The sequence below is a fragment of the Blennius ocellaris genome (assembly GCF_963422515.1).
Source record: "Blennius ocellaris genome assembly, chromosome: 18".
Lineage (NCBI taxonomy): Eukaryota > Metazoa > Chordata > Actinopteri > Blenniiformes > Blenniidae > Blennius > Blennius ocellaris.
Window position 1 is genome coordinate 3523423 of NC_137667.1, and position 27858 is coordinate 3551280.

At 45.5% G+C, this 27858-nt stretch overlaps 1 protein-coding gene across 1 annotated transcript in view; it reads right to left on the reverse strand.

Annotated features, from left to right (window-relative positions):
• Window positions 1-27858, reverse strand: part of nrxn3b (neurexin 3b) — a gene marked incomplete at both ends in the record, with an annotated part of 330758 nt that overhangs the window by 29137 nt on the left and 273763 nt on the right. The window contains 2 exon segments of the mRNA XM_080514353.1: window positions 4952-5262; window positions 20861-21032. Of these exon segments, the coding sequence (XP_080370479.1) occupies window positions 4952-5262; window positions 20861-21032 (483 nt within the window).

Here is a 27858-nt window from a genome sequence, read left to right on the forward strand (position 1 = left end):
ACACAGATTTTCTCAGGTTGTAACGAGCAACAATCAGCCTCAGATGAAATCGCCTTCAGACTTCCCGCAAGAGCCTTGGAAAACTTCCCCTCTCTTGAAAAACACACGTATTAATACTTGACGGTGCCTTAAAAAACGAGCCTTTAACCGATGCGTAAAATGGATGTTGTTTACTGTTAATGCAGGGATCATCTACAGTCCCCCCCCCACCCCCACCCCCCAACCGACTGAATTCCACCGCCGCAGGCTATCGGCAGAGTTTTAATTATGCGTTGCGTAACATCTCCAGGATAAATGTCGATCCATTTCAATTTCAATACAAACCACTTATGAGCACTGGAGCTCAGACAGCCGACAGCACTAATGCGAAACTGGTCGTTTTGTTTTCGGCGAGGAAGCCGGCCGAGGTCCAGACGGTAAACAAAAACGCGGGGGTAAAAGTGAACAAGTTCATAACAAGAAGGTATTTATTCATTTATTCTTGCTTGGAAATATTGACCGTTGCATTAATCCTTTTTTGTGGACCTTGTTCACTTGTCTCACCGAGTCAATAAGGAGCTAATTAATATTTATGATGGGAGTATGGAGGGGGGGGGGGGGGGGTGGGGGGGGCAGCGGGGGTCTTTCCAGGCAGCGTGAATTTAACTTCACTGAGTGGACGTCTAACGTCCACGTCTCAAAGTGCAACAAGTGCAACAGCGCTTCTCCCATCATGCTAGCTCGTCGGCGCACACGCATGCCAAAGAGGCGAGAGCAGTTGGCTAACGCTAATGCGGTTAGCATTAGTCACCCTTCGCGTGCGGCACATGATCAAAGTAAAAAAAAAAAAAAGGGAAAAACTAAACGTGGGGTTTGTTTCCCACTGGACTTGTGTACAGAAACAGAGCCGCGTGTAAGGTCGTGTAAAGACGTTCAGGGTTCACGTGACGTGGCTTAAAAAAAAACAATAACAAAAATATTTTTTAATTCATGCTGCAGCTCCATGGCTGATGGATTTTTTATTTTTTTTTCTTTCCGACCGAGCGCCCTCCAGGACCGGAGGCGCTTTAATGCCTTTTCAACGTTGATGTCACAACGTCGCGCGTGGAGAGCAGGTATACGGTGAATAACGTCGGAGAAAGCTTCGGGATTACGGCGCCAACAGTAAAAAAAATGTGATCTGTTACGCAACAACAACCGAGTCTGGAGGCATTCGGCGACACTATAGAAATAAAACCTTATCCTACATTATCCTGGAAAAAACAGATGAATGGTCTCCTGTGGTTTCCTCCTCTACAGGACACATACATATGATTGTATTTGATTGTAATCAATTGTATGCTCATGTCAAGAATTCCTTTTCATTTTGTTTCAGTGTTTTTTATAGATCAAGGACAATTTTTTTTTTACTGTTAAAAACCACATTTCTCGTTTACAAGCTACTTTTTCATCACCCCTTAAAGCCTGCCAATGCTTGTAATTTGACACCAGCCTCACTGGTTTTCCGGCCTGGTTTCAATGACTGGATCGATGTCTGGTCTATATAGGTTTTTTTGTTGTTTTTTTTAATTTGAAGAGAGGGCGGGGGAAGGGGAGAGTAAAGGAAATAAAACATGTCTGTCGTGTTGGTCCGTCCCAGCAGAGCTATCATTAATTAAGCGTGAGATTGGTTGTCTCCATTTTCCACCCCCGGCTCTCCTTCTGTTGATCCAGAGCCACCGGGGGAGGGGGGAGGGGGGGGGGGGGCGGGGGGGATTCAACACTTCTCACATCCCAAAAAGGGAAACAGGTAGTGCGGGTGACGTGGCCCAAAAATAGCAGAAGAAGAGGATGCGGCGGCACAAAGGCACACCCCTTAACGCTCACATGGCTTTTTCTGACGCCAGCGTCACGGTAACCACACTAACGATAGCTCAACTCCCTGAACTCCGCTAACCTACCCAGAGGGGTGGAGGGATCTGCCAAACCCGTACAGGTCCTTTCCCTAACCCCCCCCACCACCACCACCACGGTATTTGACAACCAACCGGGGAACTGTAAAATTAAAGGCCTTGGCAAATGAAATTCTGCGACACGGCGGCATGAATCAAAGCACAGGCCGCCACGGGAGTGTGCTCCCGGAGAAGGAATCCAAAAAACAAAGTGAAAAGTTAGCAAGGGTGGCAAAATACGAACATTTTTATCGGTAAATGACCAACCGGGTATATCTTCCAAGGAGCATCCAGGGTGACGACAGATGTGGTATTGACCTCATTCCGCGCCGCCCACTTTTTACTTCTGTCCCACACTTCCGTTTGAAACGCACTTCCTGTTCCAGCGAAATCGCGTTCGTTTCAACTACTGGGAAGACTTGCATCTAAAATATCATATAAGGGAGGTTATTTTGCGCCAAATGTGCTATGATCATATACACCAACGAGTAAACGATGCATTGCTTGTGTTGATAGTTTGAAAACGACTTTGAGTTGTTTATAGAGCCTGTTTCCCTTCTGTGTGCTCAGTACGGAGCTCCTCTTCACTGAGGAGAGCAAAGAGCAACAATCTGGATGATTCTTAACTGTGGAAACACAATATTCCATATAGAGCTAACTTTATTACAGACGACAGTCCAAATCAGTGTGTCCAGTGCTAAATGCTGTCATTATAGTGCTGCAGCGTGGAGTTGGCAGTGTTTACAAGACGACAGGCTAACGTGGCTAACTAGCTAGCTTCCAGCCGTTCTAGCGATTCTTAAGTCTTGCTTTGGAAATTAAGGCATCTATTAAACAAACCCAGCGACTAAAAACTACCCAAAACATGCTTTGTAAAGATATACAGCACGTCCATGAACAGAAATAACCATAAAGCTATTTGCTATTAGCAATTAAACAGACTCGTATCGCAAATCAAGTAGCGCGGGGCTAAACCCGGAAGTGTGATTACGCGCATGGCGCCGCCCACGCAAACTTCCGGAACGAGGTCAATAGGTTCACCGTTTCACCTTGAAGAGCAGAGGGCTTCGTATGAAGGCCCATTCATTAGACGCCCTCCTATATTAACAGCCTCTGATATTAATAACCTGCAACACAAAATGCCACTTTTTCATTTTTTTTTCTCCTCCTCCTCTCATCTAATGTGACCTTGTTGACGGTGGCAGACAAAGTACGGTAATGCATCACGGCTCAATCACCCACCGCCGGTTTTGCCTGGGAGGCGGAATGGTCGCTTTGTTTTGGACCTCCGAATGGCACTTATTGACTTTTTGACCCTTTTCTGCTGGTTTTGTCCAAATGGCAGGGTATTTAGCGGCTCCTGGAGCCTCCCCCCCCCCTCCCCCCCCAAAACACTCGTATTCATACAGTCGCACCAGTGTCAGCCCTGACATGAAGGGCCATCATCGCCGCACGCCAGGCAATCTGTTGTTGAGGTGAAGAGGCTGATAACAGTGGTCGCTGACTGTCACCCGACAACCTCCACCCCCCCTCCCCAATCCCGCCCCGTCTCACACCTGAGAGAGAGTTATTGCTTTAATATGGACAACGAATGGTTCAATTTGTCCTCTGGGTGTCAAAGGACTGCTCAGTGTGATTACTTTCTTGGCACGGTGGTGACATTCATTGGCTCGGACTCGGGACGTATTGGCGAAAGGCCTCTCTGAGGGCGGAACGGGGGGTGGTGGTTGGGTTGGGGGGGTTGGGGGGGGTGGGCTGACTGACTGATAGAGACGGACAGAGGCTGAAATGGAGAACTGAGAAAACCCGAGAGAAGAAAGGAGAAATGTAGAAGGAAGGGAACGGCGGCTTTGCACAGCCCGGTGAACAGCGGCACTTCAATCCTCCACAGAATGAGAAATACAGTATTCTGACCTTGACCGATCAAGCGGGAAGAAAAAAAAAAAAGCGGCGCGGCTACAATCCACGCATGTTCAGTCCTGGAATTATTTTTTTTTCTTCCTTAGTCCTTAAAAATAGTCACAAAGCAGCGGAGAAAGCGAAAGAAGTGCTGGGATTTCTTTTGACATTCGCTTTGTCACATTTTCAAACCTAATTACCAAGAAAACACAATATTTAACACAGAGATGGCTTTGTTAGGCAGAAAGGGAAATCAACGTCTGAAAGCTTAAAGGAAATACGTGGCTGAACACAGTAGTTTTATTAACGCCGTGCAACGTCCGTGATTTAGTTCTGTTGCGGGGGAAATTAAGCACAACAGGCGACGGGTTATAATCCTGAAACGTTGCGCTCGGGATGCACGACGCTGCAATTTCTCCTGCGTGCAAATGAAATAAAAACGGCAGGAAGTAAACGCATGATATCCATAGTAAGGTCATGTACATGGACAACCTCTTCACTACTGTTATATAAAATGTCAAGATATTTGTAGAACATAAAATGTGTCTGAAGGTTTTCGGAGAGGGTGTATGTATATATATATATATATATATATATATATATAGAGAGAGAGAGAGAGAGAGAGAGAGAGAGAGAGAGAGAGAGGGAGAGAAAGAGAGAAATAGAGAGATAGAGAGAGAGAGAGATAGAGAGAAAGAGAGAAATAGAGAGAGAGATAGATAGAGAGAGAGAGAGAGAAAGAGAGAAATAGAGAGAGAGAGAGATAGAGCGAGAGAGAGATAGAGAGAAAGAGAGAAATAGAGAGATAGATAGAGAGAGAGAGAGATAGATGATAGATAGATAGATATAGAGAGATAGATAGATAGATAGATACAGAGAGATAGATAGATAGAGAGATGATAGAGAGAGAGAGAAATAGAGAGAGAGAGATAGATAGAGAGAGATAGATAGAGAGAGAGAGATAGAGAGAGAGAGAGAGAGAGAGAAATATCAATATCTATCTATATCTATCTATCTATCTATCTATCTATCTATCTATATATAAATAACAAAAACAATACATACTCTGACAAAACGCCATGCAGCGCCCGTCGTGCGTCCGCCCCCCCCCCCCTCACTCGCCCCCCCCCGGCCGGCCTTACCTGAATGGTGGGCGGCGAGCGCTGCTTGCGGGTGGTGGTGGTGGACAGGGTGGTGGTGGTCTCGATGAAGGTGGTGGACATCTCCGGGGGCACCGAGGTGGTGGTGCGGGCGGCGCCCCGGCTGACGGGCACGTCGCCCACCAGCCGCACGCTGCCGTTCACCTTGATGTTGGCGTGGCCCTCGGCGGCCATGTTGAGGACCTTGAGGCCGTTGTAATAGAGGCCCGAGAGCTGGCCCTGGTAGGGCCGCTTGCGGTCGTTGCCGCCGATGGAGATGGTGGCCTGGGTGTTGAAGATGGTCAGCTGCCGGCCTGGCAGGGCGGGGGGAGGGAGGGGAGAGGGTTGACGTACCGTGTAGGACGCAGATAAACGGCTAACAGACTACGCCCGCAAGCGCAGGGGAAGATGACGGAAAGGAAACTCGCCAAACCAAACGGATGTTTTTTGGTTTACTCTCATAAAATAAGGCCGTATATGAGGGATCATTTCAAAAGGTGTACACACATAGGAAAATGGTCGTTTTCTTCATATTTGGAAATCCAACATTCATTTTTTCCCCTGAATATACTACATCAGGGGTGTCGAACATATTTAAACTTATTTATGTAGAGCACGTGTGACGGAAATGTTGATATGTTTGCAAAAATCCTGTTTGATTGTTGCGGAAAATTACTACAATCTCAAGACGAAGTCAATTATAATGAAACCTTCTGATGCAGAATGTAGTGAAACCTCGCCGATGCAACTCTTAACAGATTTGTTAGAAAATCTGTTTTCCGACAAGCAATACGCTGATTGGTTGCTTTTAGGCCTTTTGCGTCACACATTCCATATGTTAGAGGTTTAATATGATCACATTCCTTTAATATCCAAATATGCTGAAAACACCATTTTGTTTTAAATGATATGTACACATGATTGTACGCGCACTTTTATATATACATATATTTAGTAGAGTTAAAACAATCAAAGCTACTGCAGTTATAGCAGTAGTATCACAAGGGATTGAACACATGCAGGTATGAAAATAATAATAATAAAAAAAAAGAAAATCTTTGAAAAATGAGCTGGAACATGTTCCACAGATACTCTTAATATTCTCTGGGCCAAAACAGCGGACCGCTGCAGTAAAATGATTAATAAACGTGTCTACAGACGTCGGCGTGTTGGGATGACAGCGTAAGCAATACACACCCGCCGCACGTCACGCGACTTTCATTAGGAGAAGCCTAAATATCACTGTCAAAACACGGCGCGCGTGCATTAATTAAGCCAGGGAAATGCGAGGCAACTTCCACAATATACAGGGAATCATAATTAAAAATCTCATTTGTGTAATTCGCAGACACATAGCAGCCCCAATCGGGTAACATTTGTTTGCTGCGTAATGCATAATACATAATACATGTGGTATGGAATGACAGGGACAAGGCGTTCGTATCACAGAGGAATGAAATAGCATGTGTGGAGTCATGCATGCAGCAGTAATGGGATTTTTCAAACCCGTCTTGTGTTTAAGCGGTCGTTAAAGGGACTTTATAATCAGGTTATGATATTTATGTGCAATGAATTTTAAATTCAGTTTATAACGATATTATGTTGTGTTAAAAGAATAAAGTGGGGAAGTCTTTTTTCAAGGTGCTTTTTTTTTTCCGCTTTTCCTTTATTATTAAATCCCCACAAATTGAACGAGGTGCCGACTTGTTGACGTGATTGAGAAGCGCAACTCTATCGGGGCTCTGCGGCGCCTCGCTGTCAAAAAGGAGTCCAATTAGCTCTCCATCACCCAACCAGGGAGGATCTCTCTCTCTTTTTTTTTTTTTTTCTTTAAGCTCGTGTGACGTGCGAAACTACAATCAGATAGATTACAGCAGGGAGAGGCACCTGCTGCGTTCTGGGTTTTCAGGGCGTGAGTCTCAAACGGAGGATTTGAGCCCTGGGGGGGGGGCGATGGAGAGGAGAGGAGAGTTCACTCTCCCCTCAATGCAATAAGCCGACTACAGCTGCATTGATAACGACTCCTTCCAAGTCAAATCTGCACAAAAGACGAGGAGTTTTTGTTCTCCAATCTCTTCTGAGTCCCTTTAACTGGACACGATGAGTCAACGGAATTTTAAAGAGATGACGATGACAAAAAAGGGGGGGAAAATTAATAAAATGAAGAAAAAAAACAAAGGAAGGAATTAAAAACAAACAAAAAAAAAAGCTCTTGGTTTTACTTGTTTTTTTTAAAAAGGGTTTAAGGGATGGTTATTCATTCTCAGAGGTTGAAAAGGGAACAAGCCGATGGAATGACAGGAAAAAAAAAAAAAAAACATTCTAGAAGTTTGATAAAGATTTACCTTTCTCCTGAAGCCAATCTTCTACTGGCCGGGTATATTTGAACGGGATTTTCTTATTTGCCATTTGATAGCGCTCAATGTCGCTGTTGCCTTTAAAGTTTGAGAGTTTAACAAACAGCTTGAAACAGTCGGCAACAGCAACAGACATCACACATTTATACAGTGGTTTATAAAGAGTTTTAAAGTTGTTTATAGATATTTATAACAGCTTTATGATTTTTTTTTCTCTCTCTATCTCTCGTTACTTTAGTCGAAATCTTTATAATTCATATTTATGTAGCACACTCCACACCAAAATATTCAATCCGTGGATTAAAAAAAACACAGCAGCCATGAAAGAAAGTGCATAAATAACCTGCAAGAAGAAGTTAAAAACAAGCAAAACATGGGAAATACATCATATTTCAGACAGTAGAGGCAACGAGAAAGATATCAAGATGTAAAAAAAAAAAAAAGGCAGGCATGCAATAACCGTCTATTTCTGAGGTAATTTATGTGCACTAATTTTCCCACTGGACACCACCTGCTTTTACATTTCAAGGGCTCAGAAATGATTCTGGTTAGTGAGTTATTTAGAGGAGCCGGCTTGTATGGAAAGGTGTTAAAGGGGAAGGGGAAATTTGAAGTACAGCAGACCTATCGAGGGGGAGATTTGAAGAGGACAATGCATACAAATTAGATCATTACTGACATGGTGGGAAGCCTTTTGGGCGAAAGAAAAAGAAAAGGACCTACACTTCAGGCGCCATATCTATATTACTGCCTGTAGAGACAGATGCTAGCATTGCTCGCGCTATATGGGAATCAGAGATAATAGAGCAGCTTTTAAAGGGGCCGTATGTATTTTCTTGTGTTATTTCTGGGTTGATTTATAGTCTGCGCACCCAAGAAGGAAACATTTTTGTCTGGGAATAAGAAAGGCACGGCGCCTCCAAGAGGTTCAGCGAGTCCGTGGATGCTGAGAATAGAGACGTGCACGTCTGTCTTCAAACACCGTGAGGTTTCCGACAGAAGCCTCGACTGCGTGACGCCACAAAATACGCCACCGGGTTGATGTACGGAGGAGGACGAACACAACCGGTTGCCATATAATTCCACGGCGATGAGCCATGTGACCCACTCAGGCAAAAGGATCCACGGGACCGTTAAATGTGTCCTCTGGTATCAAAACACCAAGGATTGTTTGCGCCGCGTTATCGAGCCTAATTTATACGCCATACGCAAACATGAAAGACGACGTGCAGAAAGCAGGCCTGCAGCCCGCCGCCACAGTCTGCTGCCTTTGCACCCAGAGCTGTAATTTGCAGCGTCGCCGCTAATCTTTGTTCCAAATTGCTCATTATGACACGGAAAATGAACATTAACAATACAGTTTCAGGCAGATTTGTGAGCGGTCCTTCGACGCCCCCTAGCGGTATGGCAGTGAGCTGACTTCGTGGTACCGCGCAGCCTCGACGCAGAACTCTCAGGGGTTGAAGATAGTGTGTGTGTGTGTGTGTGTGTGTGTGTAGGCACTCGAGGCACTGCCCTATGCGTACACTGTGTGACCAGACACATAAAACGTTTTCACCTGAAGATGCAAACCGGGTGTCAACATTTGCTCATCCGCGATAAGATAAGATAAGATAAGCCTTTATTGATCTCACAAAGGAGAAATTTACTTTGATCTCACAAAGGAGAAATTTACTTCTACATCTAATCTACATTCTGCTCTTAAGGACACTCGTGAGTAGGAAAGACAAGAAATGTGCAAAGAATAGAGGTATCTTATATACAATGGCTATCAAGAACCCAAAGGGCCAAAAGTATTTACAGTAGAAGTAATAATAAGTCAAATAAAATAAAATAGGGCTAAAATAATAAGATAAAAATCACAGACTATAATCAAGTATAATAAGTTCTAAGGGGAGCAAAGTATACGGTAAGATAAAATACAAGGAAATTAAACTACGATGGGGGGGTGGGCGGCAAAGTGTAGAATAAAAGTACAATAAACATACAATTCAAATCTGATGGAGAAAAGCTTAAGCGAAGTGGAGTGAGAACGTGTGATTTCGCCACGGGGATTCGGTCAGCTGGGCCAGTGAACATCACTTCACGAATTTTAAAGCAGAACCCCCCCCCCCTCCCTGCCTGAGGGTGTGGCCACACCGTTTCTTTATATAGCAGCATTACACGACATTTACATTAAGTGTGAACACACCGCAATTACGTAAAACCGCAATCCTGCGTCTGTTCCCCTTGGTTTCATAACGCCGCTGCGACTCTCCAACCTCGGAGAGCATCCAAGCGAGCGAGGCTGTGGCTGCGAGGGGGCTGGTAGCAGCTAAAGGACTGTGTCTGCGGCGTGCCAGCAGGTTAATCAGCGACTAGCAGGACTCCCCCCCCCCCCCCCCCCCCCCATTCCTTTGATCTGAAGCAGCTTTCAGGCGGTGGCCAAAATACACTCTCCCCCTGGACGAGGGCCACAGAGGGAGGCCCGATGGTCATATGTGAAATCAGACGACAGACCGGGTGGCTGGGAGTCGGGCGGAATTGGGGGGCCGGGCGACAGGACTGGCGGTGGCGGCGAAGGAGGGGGGGGGGGGGATAAGCAGCGGCCAGAAACCATCTGTAATCTCTCCGACTCCAGTTAACGTCTCCCCCCGGATCTCCCAAAGCAGCCCGATGCAGTTATTAAGCTGTAGTGAAATCGCGTCTGAATCGGGAGGCGCCCGCCACGCATCCCTAATGGAAACGCTCTCAGGTAAACCCCCCTTACGTTGTTCCGCGTGATTAATGAGGCGACGGGCACCCTCCGTAATGAATACAGCGCAAGCTAATTGTCCGACTAATGAGAAAAATCTCTCCAGTTTGTCAATTTGAAATTCAATTCATGGAGGTGACTTCAGAATAGACGACCTTGCCAAGAAGAATGGCTTCGTTCTAAAAAAAATAAGCCCGCCTTCAAGTTGTTTGAGCGTCTCTTCATTGAAAAGCCGAGTGGACAGAAGGTAACTCCAATATGTTTTTTTTTAGTTAGAAGAAAAAAAGTAAAAGAGCAATTCAGCACGATCAAAGCTTTGATGTTTTCATCTTGGCGGAGTGCCCACTTTGGTCTGACATGTGACCTATTTTATGGGTCGTATGAAACACTTGGCCCTGACGTGCTGGTTTTAGCTGGGATTCTTTTCAAGAGGACTCATTGAGACTTCTTGAGGACAAATCAGATCGGACCACACTCAAATGAAAACCAGGTGTGGTCCGGCATATTTTTTGGCGGCGCATTGTTATCGTGGAAAAAAAGAAAAGAAAAAAAGGGCTAAATTGTCTTACTTTAAAAAATATTAACATATGCAGGTCCACACAATGCTTGGTAAAGAGGCATTTGACCCTAATTTAGGTGTGCCAACACTTGGCAAGGTGGAAGTTGTGTTGCTACAAGCTGCTTGCAAAAAGGCACACATTGCGTTCCAATATAAACAAACGACAATGGCGAGTACACAGGGACAGGCGTGGAATTGGATGCTATCCTGGGTGACTCTCAATTATAAAACTACCAAGTTGCAGACGGAATATGGACTGGGGGGGGGTCGTGACATTCTGGAGGCCTATTGTCCATCGACTCAACACGTTGGGAAAAGTTGCTTTGTTTGTAAAGTTCCACTGAACGAAGGTTTTCTATTTTCATTGAAAACATTACGTGAACGGGGCCTTAATCTCCCACGTGTAGATCAGTGTTTTTCAACCTTTTTTTGAGCCAAGACACACTTTTTTCTTTGGAAAAATCTGGAGGCACACCACCACCACCCGGAAATGTTAACATTTTAAAATCTGTAGCCTCTATTAACAATATAAAGTCATTCTCGTCAAAGATTTATCAACAGGAATCAAATAAATACAGAAAAAAAAAGTATTTCCCAATGTCTTTTTTTAATAGTGACTCCCTCAGTGTGAAACCTGGACCTGATGGATGAAGAGCTGAGATCCTGGTTCACATTCTTCCTTTTCAAAAACTTCTCCATCACTGTCACTGACACAGTACTTTGATACAAGATGGTAGCAGGAGGTGGAGATTAACCGCACTGACGTCTGTCAGTTTCGATTTCACCGGCAAAGTTCTGTGCTGCCATCTATTGGCGAAGAGTATTGTCGCGATCACGGAGTTGGTCTCTGCAGGGCATGATGGGAGTTCAGGTTATGTGTTGCCGGAGGTTATCGAGGGTTGTTGTGTGTGTTGATTTGTGCTTGTGTTGGTGTGCAACCATGAGTGAGAAACGTGTTGTGTGGAGTGTCGTCCTGTTATGAAGTTCCGGTTGCGTATGATCATGTCAAAATAAAAGCCTCTGGTGATCAGCTGGCAGAAAAGAATCTCGACTCAGAGCAACTCTTCCACGCACAGCCGACAGCGGCTGTGAGAGCAAATGTTTGTTTTAGAAAAAAAAGCTGAAACTGGATAATTTCCCACGGCACACCTGACTAGATCTCGCGGAAACACCAGTGTGCCGCGGCACCGTGGTTGAAAAACACTGATTTAGATCATCAACGACAAAAAAACAAACAAACTTCCAACCCTGTATTACAGAATATTGAATCTCGACGTTTTGAAGCCTGCATCCGTACGGGAGCCTTACCCAGCTGTTCGAAAGGCAGGTTACTCACCGGGCGGGTCGTCAACCGTCACAAGGCGACGGTCCAACATGGAGGGACACACACACACACTGCATGTGTGTGTGTGTGTCCCTCCATGTTGGACATGTTGGATCCACACCTTCAGCCAGGAACCAGCCTGTTCATCTCTCTCGGTGCTATTCGTACAGTTTGAATACATTCACTGTGTTTTTGTTTTTCCTCCCAGCCAAAACAATGTTTAGATTTTTTTTTTTTTTTTTTTTTTTACGCCCCCCCTCAACCGGTGGCAGCTACTCAGTCAACACAAACGCTGGCACGGCGACAGTCACTCACTTGCCAAGACTCATCTTGCCGGGTTTCCATCACAGGGGTTGAATGCTGAGGGTGCATCAAAACTGTGAAAATGGCTACCGTGACAGTATCCTGACTTTTTTTTTTTTTTTTTTTTTCCTATTTGGGGCATGATGAGAACATTTGATATAGTGTGGCCTCGTCCAGAAAAAAAAAAAAAAAATCATCATTCCACCACACGAGTCCACTGCTCGCTGGAGTCGCCCCCGGTTATCTGCACCACCTCTACCTGACTTTCATCTCAATGCATTTTTCTCCCTCCCTCTTCCTTATTCACTCAAGCACTCCAGCTTCTCTCCGTCCCGCCATCTGTCCAAAGATGTTCTGCTCTCGGTTCTCTTTCACTTTGTTCCTGCAATCAGCCCCCCCCCCCCCCCCACCCCTTTTTTTTTCCTCCTCGGGAATCAAGGCCTCTTCAGCCGCAGCCTCGCCATTTATCTGCCTCTTATTCAGTCGCCATTCAGCATCGCTGCCTTTTTTTTTTCTCCTTCCCCCGCCGTCACGTTATTTCCGTCCCCCGCGCTCGCTCGCACGTTTCTCCTCTCGGGACGAATGTCTTTTTCCCACCCCCCCCCCGTCTTCCGGCGAGACGTCACGCGGAAACGCCAGGGAGTAAAAATTCATCATTTATCGGGTCGGCTCGGAAATTTATGGCGCTGAAAGGACGAATTAGACAGGCGGCTTGTACGCTCGGCTTAGTCTGAGTTCCGAGAGCGACAAAGATTATGTCTTAGATAGGGCTAATCATGTTTGGCCCACGGGACGGGTGGGGGAATTTATCTCTCGCTCTCTCTCTCTCTCTCTCTCTCTCTCGCTCTCTTCCAAAGAATTGTTTTGACTCTATTTGAAAACATCGACCAGCAGATACTTTGAAGCCGCTCACCGTGTCCGTATCGCTTTGTGCACCGGCGCGTGGATTAAAAAAAAAAAAAAACCTCGCGTGTGCGGCTGAAAACGAACACAAGGTCCCATCTTCCGCTTTTGACCGGCCAATGACGGGCAGCGGCAGCACGTGCTGGACACGCCGCCTCCAACCCCCCCTCCCCCCTCCTCCCCCGGCAGTTAGGCCAATGGTCATTCATCTGAGACAACGCCCGGACCTCGGCCAGCTCAAGGCGAAGAGTGACGCACGATTCCTGCCCCGGCACGGTCTAGTAATTCTTTGATTCAAGGATTCCAACTTGCACAAAAAGGAAAAAAAAAAAAAAAAAAAAAGACGTAATCCAAAATCAAAGCGTTCAGGGATTCTGAGTGTTATATAAGGGGAATTGGAACCTTCTCACTAAACAAAGACAAGCCCCTGCAGTAATGTGGGCTGTCACAGACGCACACGGAGATGCACGACCGTGATGAGTGTGTGTGTGTGTGTGTGCGTGGGGGGGGGGGGGGGGGGGGGGGGGTAAGAACATGGATAAGGAGGTATTTGAGGACAAAAAAAAGAAAAAAGAGCAGGAATCTGAGAGGACACTGTTAGAAGGGGGAGAATAATTAGAGAATAGAAGAAACAAAGCAGGTAACACACATCCAACGCCCACACACGCACACACACACACACACACGTAAGCCGTAGAAGCCTGTTGGAAATGCTCCTGTATGGGATCAGTGTCGGTACATTGTTGTACGGAAGAATAACACTCTGCCGACACATAAGTCCTTTTTCCCTTTTTATTCCCACTCGAGTGCACGTTTCTACTGTTCTGGAGGCGGAACAATGGTTTCCTATACTGACCCTATGTTGGTGTCTACTGGGCCACATTCACATGTCACACTCTTTCTTTAAAAAAAAAAAAAAAAAAAATCCAAACTCATTAGTCGATAAAAGCTAAGGAATTATTATATATCTTTTTTTTCTTGTTTCCCGTCATTTTTTTTTTGTTTTTGTCCTTGCAGCTTTTGTTCCTGTCAGCTCTGGTAACACTGAACACAACGTAGATAGGAACACCGCAACAGCCAAGTGCAACAAAAACAAGAAGCTTGGTAATCAGGCGGCGTATAAATACACCGCCGGTGAGCAGCTTACAGAATCCCTTCAATTATTTCAACCCCCCACCCCCTCCCCCCCCAAAAAAATAATTGATGTTCCTCATCACTCTGCAGCGATTAGCGCTCTCTTTCCTTTATCACAGGTTGGTAAATACTTAAGATTCACAAATGTAAAGCATATTATCTGGGTTGTAACATGTTAAGGATAATAGTGTGTGAGCGAGGAGTCGTAAAACTAAGTTTTACCGGAGTTTTCGAGTGAAATGTGAACCGTGTTGATGCCAACCCACATGGAAAGAACCTATAGAAACATATATGTTTTAATATAGGTTTTGAATATATGTGACATATATAAAATTGGCCGTTTTCCTATATTTTATGCACATAGAGGTACCTATATGCACCTATAGGTACATATATTTACCTATTTGTACATAAAATATAGGAAAACGGCCAATTTTATATATGTACCTATATGTGCATATATGTGCATAGAATATAGGAAAACGGCCAATTTTATATATGTACCTATATGTGCATATATGTGCATAAAATATAGGAAAACGGCCAATTTTATATATGTACCTATATGTGCATATATGTGCATAGAATATAGGAAAACGGCCAATTTTATATATGTACCTATATGTGCATATATGTGCATAAAATATAGGAAAACGGCAAATTTTATATATGTACCTATATGTGCATATATGTGCATAGAATATAGGAAAACGGCCAATTTTATATATGTACCTATATGTGCATATATGTGCATAAAATATAGGAAAACGGCCAATTTTATATATGTACCTATATGTGCATATATGTGCATAGAATATAGGAAAACGGCCAATTTATATATGTACCTATATGTGCATATATGTGCATATATGTGCATAAAATATAGGAAAATGGCCAATTTTATATATGTACCTATATGTGCATATATGTGCATAAAATATAGGAAACGGCCATTTTTATATATGTACCTATATCTGCATATATGTGCATATATGTGCATAAAATATAGGAAAACGGCCAATTTTATATGTCACATATATTCAAAACCTCTATCAGAACCTATATTAAAACATATATGTGCAGATAGGTTCTTTCCATGTGGGTCAGAATTAGATTCACTGCCGCTTTATTTCTTCCCCCTGCAAAGTGACACGCCGGATGAGGTCCGCGCTCCCGGTTTTTCTTATCGGCTAAACAAATACGACCTAACGCAGTCCGGCGCAGCGCACGTGACCCGCCACCAGGCCGAAGGCGAGGATCGGATCGGCTCGGCGGCGGAACGCCGCCTCGGAAAGTGGAATCAGCCGCTAACAAGTGCAGCGCAAAAACACCGACCCCTCCGACCGACGAGGCTTCGCCCGAGAGCATCTTGTTCTCAGTGACACCGTCACAACGAGAACTGGCAGAGTGTCTGTTTACGTTAACGGAGCGGAAGAGCTGGAGACGACCGTCAGAGGCGCCACTGTTAAAGTGGCTTCCTGGAGGAACGGCGAGTCGTTCAAGCTCGCGTTTGGGTTCATCCATTTAAATTTGGTGGCCGCGTGCAGAAGTCCATCTGTTTAATGCTGATGTTGCTCATTCTTTTAGAGGCGACTCAAATGGAGTATATTTAAGTAGTAAAGCTTATATTCTGCTCTTCACAATTGTGCCGTTTTGAACAGTTTGAACGCACTTACTCATTTTAAGCAATTAAATAAAGTACGGTTATCTTAGTTCAGTTTAAATCATCCTACAAAGAGAGAAAAAGTACATTTGTACATTAGTTTGGCATGATTGTCAGAACCGTTCAGATGAAAACACATCTTTTCTGACATTTCAGAAAAAAGTGCCTCGTTTCCGTGGCGATGTTACGTAAACAGTGTTGAAAACGATGTCGTGTTAATGCACTGGGAGTCACGACGCCGTTATCGTCCGTCTACTTGTATAAATGCATTAGAAGTATTTACTACAGCCGTGATACTCAGTAGGAGAAATCCAGAAAATTTGGCATTTTTTTCCCCCCATTTACTTTTTTTTTTTTTGCATTTAAAAAAACTTCCATTTTTAAAAAAAAGTTGCATTTTCGGTGCCCGGGAAAGCTCTCAGTTCATAAAGCTGCAGCTTTATTACTATCCATCAAGGTATTTCTCTGTGTCGATCAAAAACAAGAGATTGTAGTGGGTTTTTTTTGGGAGAGACAGAACTCAAACCTGTTATGAAGAATTTGATGGATCTCTCGGATCAAGTGGCCCTGAGTGAAGCCTCTTTCAGGTACAAACGCTGGACATGATTCACACTCACTTTTCTCATCAATTTACTTCGGTGGGTTTGTTTTTTTGCTTTTTTGCTTGCGGTGCTTCCTCTTCTTTCTTTTTTTTGGGTTTTCTTTAAACGCCGCTCGTCAGACATTCTCCCGAACACGGTCTTCAGCCTCCAGCCAGAAACGTTGCGTTGCTGAGAAGCGTCGCGATACAGCGCCTCAAGTGATCACTTAATTGTGTTTATTTCCAACTCTCGGGTTTTTTTTTTTTGGAAAATGTACAAATTTCCTCGTGAAATTGAAAACCTGTTTGAGCAGCTGCTTAAAATCTGACCTGGGATTTTGTGAAAATAGCCCGTCGCTCCTCATCCAGAGGGGCTAATCTGAAGGTCTCTTTAAATGGATGTCTGATTGTGACGACCACTTTGTGCCCAGTCTTCCCTTTGTTTTAAGCAAGATTGCTGCTTTGGATTGGCAGATGGCTGTATTTACCAAGTGGACCAACGCCATAATAACTGTGAAAACTCATGTCCAAGCCTATAACAATGCCAAAGTCGTTAATAAACATGAAACGATAGGAAACAATAAAAAAAAAAAAGAAATAAAATAAGGCCTATACTTGATTATTCAGTGAATATTCAAGAGCGAATCGTGGTGTAAAATAAAAAAAAATAAGAACCGTCTGCTGCTATTTGAAGTGAACCCTAATGTCCCGACGCTTTGCTGGACTGACTTTGTAAACACAGTTGTTGAGACGTCCAATTTACACGCCCTGGGCTATTTTGCAAGCGGCGCTGACTGACAGGCAAACCACCTACACCTTTGTCCTCACCTATTCCCTCGCACGGAGAGAGAGGGCGGGCTCGGATCCGGTAACTGTTTATTGAACGGCCTGAGAGCCTTGTGGCAGCCGCCGCAGCCGCCGCCGCCGCCGCCGTCAAGTTAAAGCATCAGGAGTGCGAGAATGCAGTCGATGATTCTGCGGCCCAACGTGTAATTACTCACGAGATGACAACGCCTTTACAAGGTAGGGGAGGTTGGCGGTGAGGGGGGGGGGGGGAAATCAATCATAGTTGAATTACTATCACTGAATGTCCTGCAAATTACCTGTGCAGAAGAGAAAAAGAAATTACCACTCATTCGATCCCATACCCCCCCCCCCACGAAGAAAACAATGGCAGGAGGACAGAAACGGGAATAAACCTCTGTGGGACCGTTTGAAAGGGATTTGGAGGAGGAAAGCAGGTGTTGTTGTCTGTTTCTGCGTTTAGAAAGCTGCGAGGCAAAAACCCTAACAGCCATTTAGCTTTGATCTATCGCTGAATGGACGCGGACTGAGGATCGCGTGTATTTATACCAGCGACGAGAAACAGAGACGGAAAGAAGTGCAGAAGGTACTTTGAGATAATGACGAAGGTGGGAGGCGGCTAATTCCTCTTCCATACTGAATGTCGGTGCGGCCACTTCTCACAGTTACGGCGGTTTTCCTTTTCAGTTACGAGTTGCTATAGACGCTTCAGACACCGTTTACAGTTCCACCTATAGGCACTGGTTCCACGTGGTTCTTATTGGCTTAGCTCTATACACCACCTGATGGAAGGTGGTGGTACTACAAGATGACAGACAGTTTGACGTTTCACTCGCAGTTTCGAATTGAAAAAATATCTGCATGACATTCACGAACAAGATTAATGTAATAATAGAGAATTCTCATTATGCAATAGGTGCACAGTTAGCCTAATTCTAGCTAATGTTTTAAACTCTTGGTTTAAATCTATTATTTTAGGTGATTTCTCACGTTGTAATTTGAAAACAACTCATATTTCATATTCATACACACATAGGACACCGTTTAAAGGTACAAGGACACATTTGTGTGACCAGTCCACTCTTCCATGCGAGAGGAAGGAGATGTCACTCGTCGCACGTGACGGCGCTTCGCCGCATTTTTTTGCGAAATTACAGCGGCTGCGGCGCAGTTATGAAACCCGTCTAACTTTATCAGGGCGAAGGGAAGCGAAAGACAGCCAACGGCAAAAAGAAAGCCAGAGACAGAAGAGATTAGCGTCACCTGCGCTGGCACTGAGCCAAAACCAAAAACAGCGCGTCGGGTCACGCCGGCAGAGGACGGCGCTCCGTCCTCGGCGAAGCCAGGCGGCGCGCTGTCGGGCTGTTGAGGCATCGGGCCGCCAAGTGAAAGGGATCAACTCCGATTTTGTTCGCTTTTCCCCATTAGGTAACAATTTTTTTTATTTTTTGTTACTTTTTTTCCCAATATCATTAAAAAAAAAAAAAAATTGCTTGTGATGCGCGTTGCTTTCTTTGACGCATCCCAGTCGAGTCTCGGTAAACAAACACTATCTAACGCGCATCGCTCTATCTATTATACATGTATTTCTACGGCACAATTTGCGTGAGACGCGGATAGAAAGCCGCACGCCGCCGTCGTCTGCCATCCCGACTTGTTGGCTCAGGTCGCTCCTCCGCGCGGCGGCTCTGTTTGAATAAGTGAAACTGAAGAGAGTCTTAATAGGAGACGAGGAGACAAAGATGGCCTCTCCTAAGCCAGTTGACACGGAGACACAGATATCAAAGTTGAGGAGAAGCGACTCAATTTAATGGACTGTTAAGTAGAGGCGGGAGTGGATTTTCTCCCTCTCTCTCTCTCTCTCTCTCTCTCTCACCTTCATGCCCTCTCTCAGGCTCTCACTGAGCGAGCTGAGCTTCACAGATCTGTTCCAAAAGAAGCGAGTGCCTGAGCCTCCAAATGGAGCAGAGAGAGGGGGGGGGGGTTTCTGTTTGATGAACCTATTTGTATTCTGCTGCTGCTGCTGCTGCTGACCTGGGGATGAGAGATACAGGCAAGGCACCAGCTTTATCTGGCCAACGGGACACCCCTCGGTTTCTCCCCTCCATCCTCCCTACGCTTTTTGGCCGCGGCCTGAACACCTCTCGCTACCGTTCAGTCCCCGTCTTGACGAAAAACGAACCGGCAGATGTTGCGCTGCCGGCGAGACAGAAGATCGGAGTGCGACGCCGAGGAAGGACGTGTGGTCGTCTTCGATGGTTGGCCGCATGAGATTAGTGTGTGGCCGCGAATGGGACTGCTGGACGTGGTGGTATTATTATTATATTTCTTTCTTTTTTCATCAAAACAAGCTGCTTTCTTCATATCGGCACCCACATCGGGCAGAATTCGGCTCGGAGTACTCGTACTCAACAGATGTGTCTCGATTTAACCCGGTGAATATCATGTGATGTCGTCCATCAATGTTTGTGGTTTGGAGATTCTTTAAAGCGCCTGGAACGACGCCCCAGAAGTGAAGAAAGTGTGTCCTCTCTCTCCCTCCTTGGCTTTTTTTTTCTCCCCCATTTTTAAAAAAGTGTACTGCTCCAAGGGGCAAATCACAAATCAAACCCTATATACAGTAGTGTCATCGGGGGGGGGGGGGTTTGCCAATTCTAATCCAGGTTGGTCCTAAGATGCCTAAGATGGGCATTTGTGGGCGGAGCCAGTCCAGCTCACGCAGACACAGCAGATTCTGAATGCAGCTCATATGATCCAATATTCAAATGGAGGAAAATCAAGGAAAAGCTGGATTTGGGCAATAAACATTGATTCTATTGTTCTTGGACCAACGAGACCATGTGAAAGTGTTTAAAGAATGGATAATATGGAACTTTTACACAAATGAGGACGTACAACACCAGCAACTTAATCGCTGGTGACATTTGGACTAGCAGACTAAGTTAGTTAGTTGGTTAGTTAGTTAGTGTCCTCAGACTTCTTTGGACTTGCGTTCATACTACATTCAGGGTTCATGTCGGTAAGAATTCCATAACGTAACATCACGATCCCGAAAATATTTCCTCTCATGGCGGCAGGCGTTTCTCCTAATTTCACAGAGTTATGATATTTCACACCAGGAGCTCCGAGTCGCAGCCCTCTGCTTCGCACCACCTGCTGGGACTTTCTCTGTTCGTTCGACTGTGCCGTGCTCCGACTCCTAATGTTTCGTTAAATTTGACGTACTGTTTTTGAAGCTGGATTTCACTTTGTCGCCGGCATGAAGTGTACAACTGGCCTTAGTATTGTCATCTTTAGCCGAGGCAAACTGAAACCGTCCCCTTTCCGGCATCACTCGTCCTTTTAAAAAAGCGGCACCAGAGCATCCCCGTGTCAAAACTTGCTGATTGATGAGTTTTAATCGGATTTTCTCATTTTCTTTTCTCCGTTTACTGCCCTTGAGCAAGCAAAAAGATGGTGTCCAGTGAATCTAGATCTATAATTTACTTTCAATTGTTATCAAAGAAAAGAAAAAAAAAAAAGATCCACAGGTATAATAAAAGAGGCATTACCTGTCGGAAAGTGCTCGTTCACTGGCCAGTTGTCCACCTGCAAAGTCGCGTTGCCGCCGTTCCTGGTGAACCGCACCAGGTGGTACTTGCCGTCGTTCACCGCCGTCGTCGTCTCCTTAACGCTGATGTCCACAGTCCCGATGTTGAACGTCACGCCGACTTTGCCTTGTTCCTGGAAGACGCGAAGGGAAAAGGAGAATGAAGGACCACGTTAGGCGCTGACGAACGTGACGCGATGAGCGCCGCCACAAAACGAGAGCAAACCTATCAAATGGGCCACGACTGTCAGGGGGCGAGATGAATTCGGAAAAAAAAATTTGGACCGCTGCTGCACAGAGACTCAACCTAACTTGCATTGTTGTGCAGCTAATGAACTAATTATACAATAAACTAACTGTAAAAAGTTCAATAGAGCGACTTGGATGAATGCCCCCGGTTGGTGCTAATAGTGAACTACTCAGAGAACCTGAGGACGCTAGCGCGCTACGCTTCATTATACCACTGTAATGTGATGAAAATAGGGTGCCAGCAGAGATTGTAATGATGAGTAATGCTCCCCGCAGCCTGTCACCGCACAAACTGGCAGGACGGACACCCTCTCCCCTTTTTCCCTTCTCGCCGCCGTCCGTACAAACTGTACCGACCGCCACATGCTTCGTTTAGCTCCGAACGCTAAACCGGTTAGACCGTGTCCACAAATTGTGACGCCTCCCCGTCATCGTCTGACTCCCCTCTCCCCCTCGGCCGCCGCCGCCGCCGCTAATTCTCGCGAGCCGCCGCAGCGTGCTTTATTGCGAGCGTTCGTGCAGTCGCGGGGGCACGTAGGCGTTACAAGCAAAAGGTTTTAGCGCGGAGGAAGAGCCTGAGCGAGCGAGCGAGCGAGCGGCGCTAAGGAAGGCCTATGTTTTCTGTGTCATTTGCTTTAAACCCCCACAGGGAATCTCTCAGTGTGATTACCTTCTTTCAGAAGCCTCGAGCGGTGGGACCACTTCCCGTCGGAGAAACCAGAATTAGCGGGGAGTTGTGCGCGTGCGCGCCGCGTAGCGCTAATTGATCGAGCGAGACGCCGGCAGTTGCGTCAAGGCCGAATTGAGCGGCGCCCGTCAGCAGACGTCGCTGAAGGATCGCCACGACTTGTGAAATGACACAACACTTAAACCCCACTGACCTCTATTTAATGTCACAGGCTCTCGACTTCAACTTCGAAAGAGCGTTTAATGAGGCCGGCCTGTATCGAGCACCGGTCTCCCCAGGTGCAGGGAGGCTTCTCATACCGCCGTTATGTTGTTTTCATCAGTTTTATTGTTGTTGTTGATGTATATTTATCATGCTGCAGACGGTTTTGTTGAAATTCATTCCAGGCCAGGAGTGTCAAACACATTTTAGTTCCGAGGCCACGTCCAGCCCAATTTCATCCCGAGCGGCGAGGATTGGTAAAATATTGCCATAAAAACCTTTAAATTGAGTTTTTTTTTCTTTTTCTTTGTTGGCTCAACATAAAGCTGTTTTTATTGAAACCTTCTTGTGCAAAATGCAATGAAATGTCCTAAAGCTCCTATAAACTCGACCCGACAGCACTGAGGCTAATGCTAGTTTGCTCGCTCTCATGGCAACGTCACCGATGTTGTGCTGCGTCGGCTAATTTGGGAAAATTTGTTATAAAATCAGTGTTTTCTTGGACATTTTCACCATTTTCTTCAATGGTTCCACATCGGAGCCTCTCACAGGCCAGTCTTGGCTCACCTGCCTCATGTTTGACTCCTGTGTTGAAGGTCTTTTTTTTTTTTTTTCTCCTTGTGCAGCACTTGGAGTTGCATTTTCAGCTTGAAAGCCTCTTCCTCTTCTTCTCCTAACAAATCATTGTAGCGTGCTGCAGTCAGTAAGTGGGGTGAGTGTCATCATCCTTTTCCTGGCAGTATTTCTGCTCTCCATCATCAGACTCTGCTGAGGCAGTCTGCTGTGAATTTTCGCTGCATTTATCAAAATACACATAAGATCAATATGGACAAGATATTAAGTTTCAAACCAGGTTCGTTCCGCTTTTTCAGCTTTTTAAATAGAGCACCAAGAAAACCTTGAAATAAAGCTGGCAACTCTGTTTTTTTTTTTTTATTTTAGGATCCCATTTTCATTGTTTGGCATTTTTAAAGCGTATGGGAGTTTCATATCTATCTATATATATATATATGTTTATGTTCTCATTCTAAGGTACAGTGCATTCTCATGAGGTCCACACTTTTTTTTTTTTTTTTTTTTTTTAAAGTTCCAGAAGTTTGCAGTAAAACTTGAAACCCTGCAGCAGCTGTGCATACTGAAGTCTCCTTAATGACTTGATACCTGCACTTGTCTTCAATGGCTGGCTCATGCTTTGCAGTTAAAACAATCTTTGTCTCTTCATAAAAAGAGATTCGGAGTAGTATCACGGCGTGCTCATAATGCAAGCGTCTGTCTTTCTTTAGAAGTCTCCAGCCCGTCTAATAATGGAAGAAGAATGTCACCCCAGACATGAAAAAGCCATCTCCTAAAAGCTGAGGTAGTCGCGCTCAGAGGAGTCAGAATCTCTCAATGCGCACTTAACGTCTCTGTCAGGCTGTAAATGGCCTCTTAATTTAAGTAGTTGTCATTAAAAACTTGGAGCAGCAGACAAATTTGCACTGTGTGGTGGGTGGTGGTGGTGTGGGGGGGGGTTGGGGGGGGGTCACACAGCCGACTCATCCGCCAGCAAATACACATAATCCACGCACCCAGAGAAGATAAGCACACATGGGAATATGGAATATGTTCATGATTTAATGTGACAAGGTGATGCTCAGTGTGTGTGTTGGACCGTGAAGACGAAAAAAAAACCCCAAAAAAATAAAACTAGTGAAGCATCCCGGCTTTCCTGACTTAATGACAGGACCTTTTGCTGGGTGGAAAAAGAAAAAAAAAGAAAAAACAACATGTTTGACGGTGGGAGTGCACACTAGAGCACAGACGGACACATCAGCGCCGGCGTCGCCACGGTGACCTTCAGAGGCTCCGGCAACCCCGGCTCTCCTGCGTGGCAGCATCAAAGCCACACTAATACCTACAAACAAAGACAGATCGTCACCCCCTCCTGCCCCCCCACACACCCCCCCCTCCCCCCCTGGCCCTGAAACAAACAAGCAGCGAAACACAACAACGGCACACCTTCTGCCTTTTGGAGCCCCTACAGGCGGCGCAGAGAAGAAGCTATGTGTATTAGCATGTCTTTCTCCCATTTTTAAATTTTTTTTTTTTGCTGCCGTCCGGCCGCCTCTGCCGCCGCCGCCACCCACGCACCTGCCTCCCCGCTCGCCCACCCGCCCGCTCGCCCGCCCGCCCGCCCGCCTGCCCACCTCCACGCTGCAGCAATCTTTGATTGACAGATCCAATTACGTTTTTTATTGGCCTGTCGCTCGCGAGGCGGGAAGGCACTTCATTGTCTCGCGAGCAAAAGGAGGGTAAAAAAAAAAAAAAATGGCTATTGTTCTCTTAGGAGAAAAGATGACGGCCACTGTTCTCGGTGTAAGCAAATGATGCGCAAAAATAATAAATTAAAAACAAAGAGTAAAACAAAAACACTTCCATCCTTTGCACGCACGCCACTCCAGCGCACAAACGCTTCGGCGTCGCGATGCCGGAAATACGAGTGAGCGAAACGTACAGCCGGTTGCCCTCGCTAACTTTTAAACGCAAACACTCAAAACTATGAAATCCCGGCGAGGGAAGCGATAATTTGCTGGTAGCGATGCACCCGAGCCCTTCGACGGTCCACGATGCCCCCACGCTCTTACGCTCTTTACTTAGCGCCGATCACAGGCGCAACAAAGCGACGCGGGCGGAAGGAAGATTTGGCTTGTTTGTTTGCGTGTCATTCAAGTGTACGGTATGTGTGGGCATGCTTTGCTCGCGCTCCGTGTAACTAAGACTGGATGTAAATTCAGTAATACCGCTCCTCCCTCCTCCTCCTCCGCCTCCTCCTCCTCCTCCTCCTCCCTCCGCCTGAGCGCCTTGGCACGAGGAGCGCCGGCGTTCCCACGTGTCCCGCCGCACACTGACATCAGTAATCAGGCCCCGCCGCAATCCAATTCGAGGGCCGATCAATGCCTCCAACACAACACGCGGCGCCCCGGGGCGGCGTGAAAGACAGAGAATCACTCAGAGCAGCGGTGGGCGATCCTGCAGACAAGCCATCGCCGGTCCTTAGCAGACGGCTGCAGCATCGGGGGCGCTTCACAATAGCAGCCCCCCCCCCCCCCCCCCCCCCAATCCCCGGCTCGCTGAATGGCCATTCTGTTAAGCCACAGGCCCTACACAGATAAATACATCTGACAGCCATTTTATGGAGGTGAGATAGCTAGAATAAGCACGTTTAGCTCTGCTGGGTGAGGGGGGGGGGGGGGGTGGGGGGAAAAAAAGCTGACAAAAACGATAGGGGAGACGGAGAGGAAGGGTGGATGAATATATGCTGCTATACGGCAGATATCGCCTATAAGAGGATATGCATTGGAAGCATTTTGAGGTCAGAGAATGTTATTAAAGGAGGAGATTTCTCCCCCCCCCCCCACAAAAGGTATTACATTGCAATCAAACCTCGATTGAAATCTGGTATGGGCAGGGAGTAGTTGTAGTGCGATGACTCCGGTGGATCTATATTAAGGCTCAGTTGGGAGGGAAGAAGATCTGATATCAGGAATGTGAACATGTCCCCCGGGTGGGAGTTTGGGTTTCATATCCCCTCTTTCATCTGACATCAGCACTCGCGTTAGCTTTTCGCGGTTCGGGGTGGGGGGGGGGGGGGGGTGGAGGAGGAGGAGGGGGCCCATCAAAAGTGGATGGTGGAATCGTCGAAGTGGAATCGATGGCGTGGAGGAGCCCGGTGCGATGGCGGATTGATGCACCTGCCTTCAGCGTGCCAGAGCCATTCATCGTCAGTAATTGACAAAGATAACTCAGAGACAGTGCGGTGATTTGTAGCCGCCTGTTCTTGTCAAGCTCCGGAGAGGCGGGAATCTGCTAAAGGGGATCGGATATGAGAGGTCGTTGAGGGTACCTTTCTGTGTGCGCTGCCCTTTTTCAGTGGGTGTCCTCTGCTCGCGTACGCAACCCGAGGCCTCGGGGCTCAGGGTTCTTCTCGTTTCTAAAGAAACGCGACGGGTCAAAGCGAGGAGCGCCCCCCACGGCGATTCAAGACCGTGAAACGCCGCCACGGCTGGAGAAAATGCACAAGTAGATGGACAATGACAACAATGGTGGCATCCAGGATGTCCTGACTCCCCAAGTCCATATTGTCCTGGGACTTGGTTGGTTTTTGTGGTTGAGAGTCGACCGGAAGAGCAATCCAACTTCCGGATGGATGTATTTACATAGATAGATAGATAGATAGATAGATAGATAGATAGATAGATAGATAGATAGATAGATAGATAGATAGATAATTACTTTAGTCAATACCCGAAGGAAATTGCTTGTTTTGCAGCAATCTGGTATATACGAATATTATAAAATACAATAGAATAGAAATACAAGTAAAAAATTTAAATATAAAAATATCTGGGTATATAAGACATAAAGTAAAGCACAGAACGGAACATGGGCACTTAGAAATAAGACGAGATAAAAGCAAGATAAATAAATAGTAAGGTGCAGTCGGCAGAGCCATTAGAAGTAGGCATTATATAATAATAATAACAGTAATACAGATAATAATGTGCAATAGTGATTAATACTCGTGTAGAGTACTACTAATAATGCTAGCAATAATATAACAATAACAATATGGTAGCAATAAAATAACTATATATTATATATATATATCAGTAATAATAATAATAATACCAATAGTAATAGTATACTTATAATAATAATAATGGTATTAGTGTACTTGCACATGTATAAATATATGTATATGTACATGCAATATGCCATATGAAATATATAATATATAATATATAATAAGTGTTGACCAGGAGCTGCTGCCGCTAGGACGGCGATCATCTTGAAAGATTAGAGGGCACAGGGAGAGAAAATGCAAACTCCAAACAGACGGACCCAAGCTGTGAAGACGGGAGGTAAAAAAAAATGATATCAAAGCGAATCCGAGCAATAAAATCCTGAAATCCAAAAGTAAAAACACACGTGGCCTCAAAGAGGCCCCAAATATCCTTTCTTTTAAGCCCGTTAAAATATAACTTACCCAGTTATTGCTAGAAAATAGTTTAACCTCCCTTAAATTTGAAACGATCACAATGTGACCTGTTTATTTTTCAGAGGATTTGCACCTTCGCTATGCGTCATTGCGCCGGAGGGTTGACCACCACAGTCCTAGTTACTGAAGCAGAAACGCTTCCAATCTGAGGTGATTTGGAAAATGTCGACCGTTTAAAACAAACAAAACAGATTTGCTTTAGTAAACTTTGATTTGTAGTGTTTGCTAGCCTCGATTGAACACTCGAAAAAACACTTCAGGCCATCTGAGAAGCACATATCCTGTTCCTGTCACTCTGAATAATCCAGAACACAATGTCTGGAAATTCAATGGAAGATATTTTCTTCCTGCTTTTTCATTACAGAATAAAAACATCCTTTGAAAAAAGACGGGTACAGCTTGTTCTGTTTTCCATAAACTGTAACAAGCTGACAAGACTGCAAAGAAAAGCAAATTTCAGAGGAAAATATCTCATAATGTGGCAAACAGTGAATGTCTTTTTCAATTTGAGGGGGGGGGCAAATAAAAAAAAAAGTAGCTTCCTTTTAAGGTTTAATCAAACCGGTAAAACTCACAGATAATGGATTGGTGCTCCGCGAACGGCGTTTGAGAGAAATGGAATGTGCACGTGTGAAAGAGAGCAGGAGCTCACGGCGGCGATGCATATGCAGACGACGGGCACAAAAAGCCACTCGCTTTGTTAAAAATACACCCGACCGCCAGACTGAATAAAACACCGGCAGACACGGGTTTTAAGAGCCGGCGTCCGCGGGCCTCTCCCTCT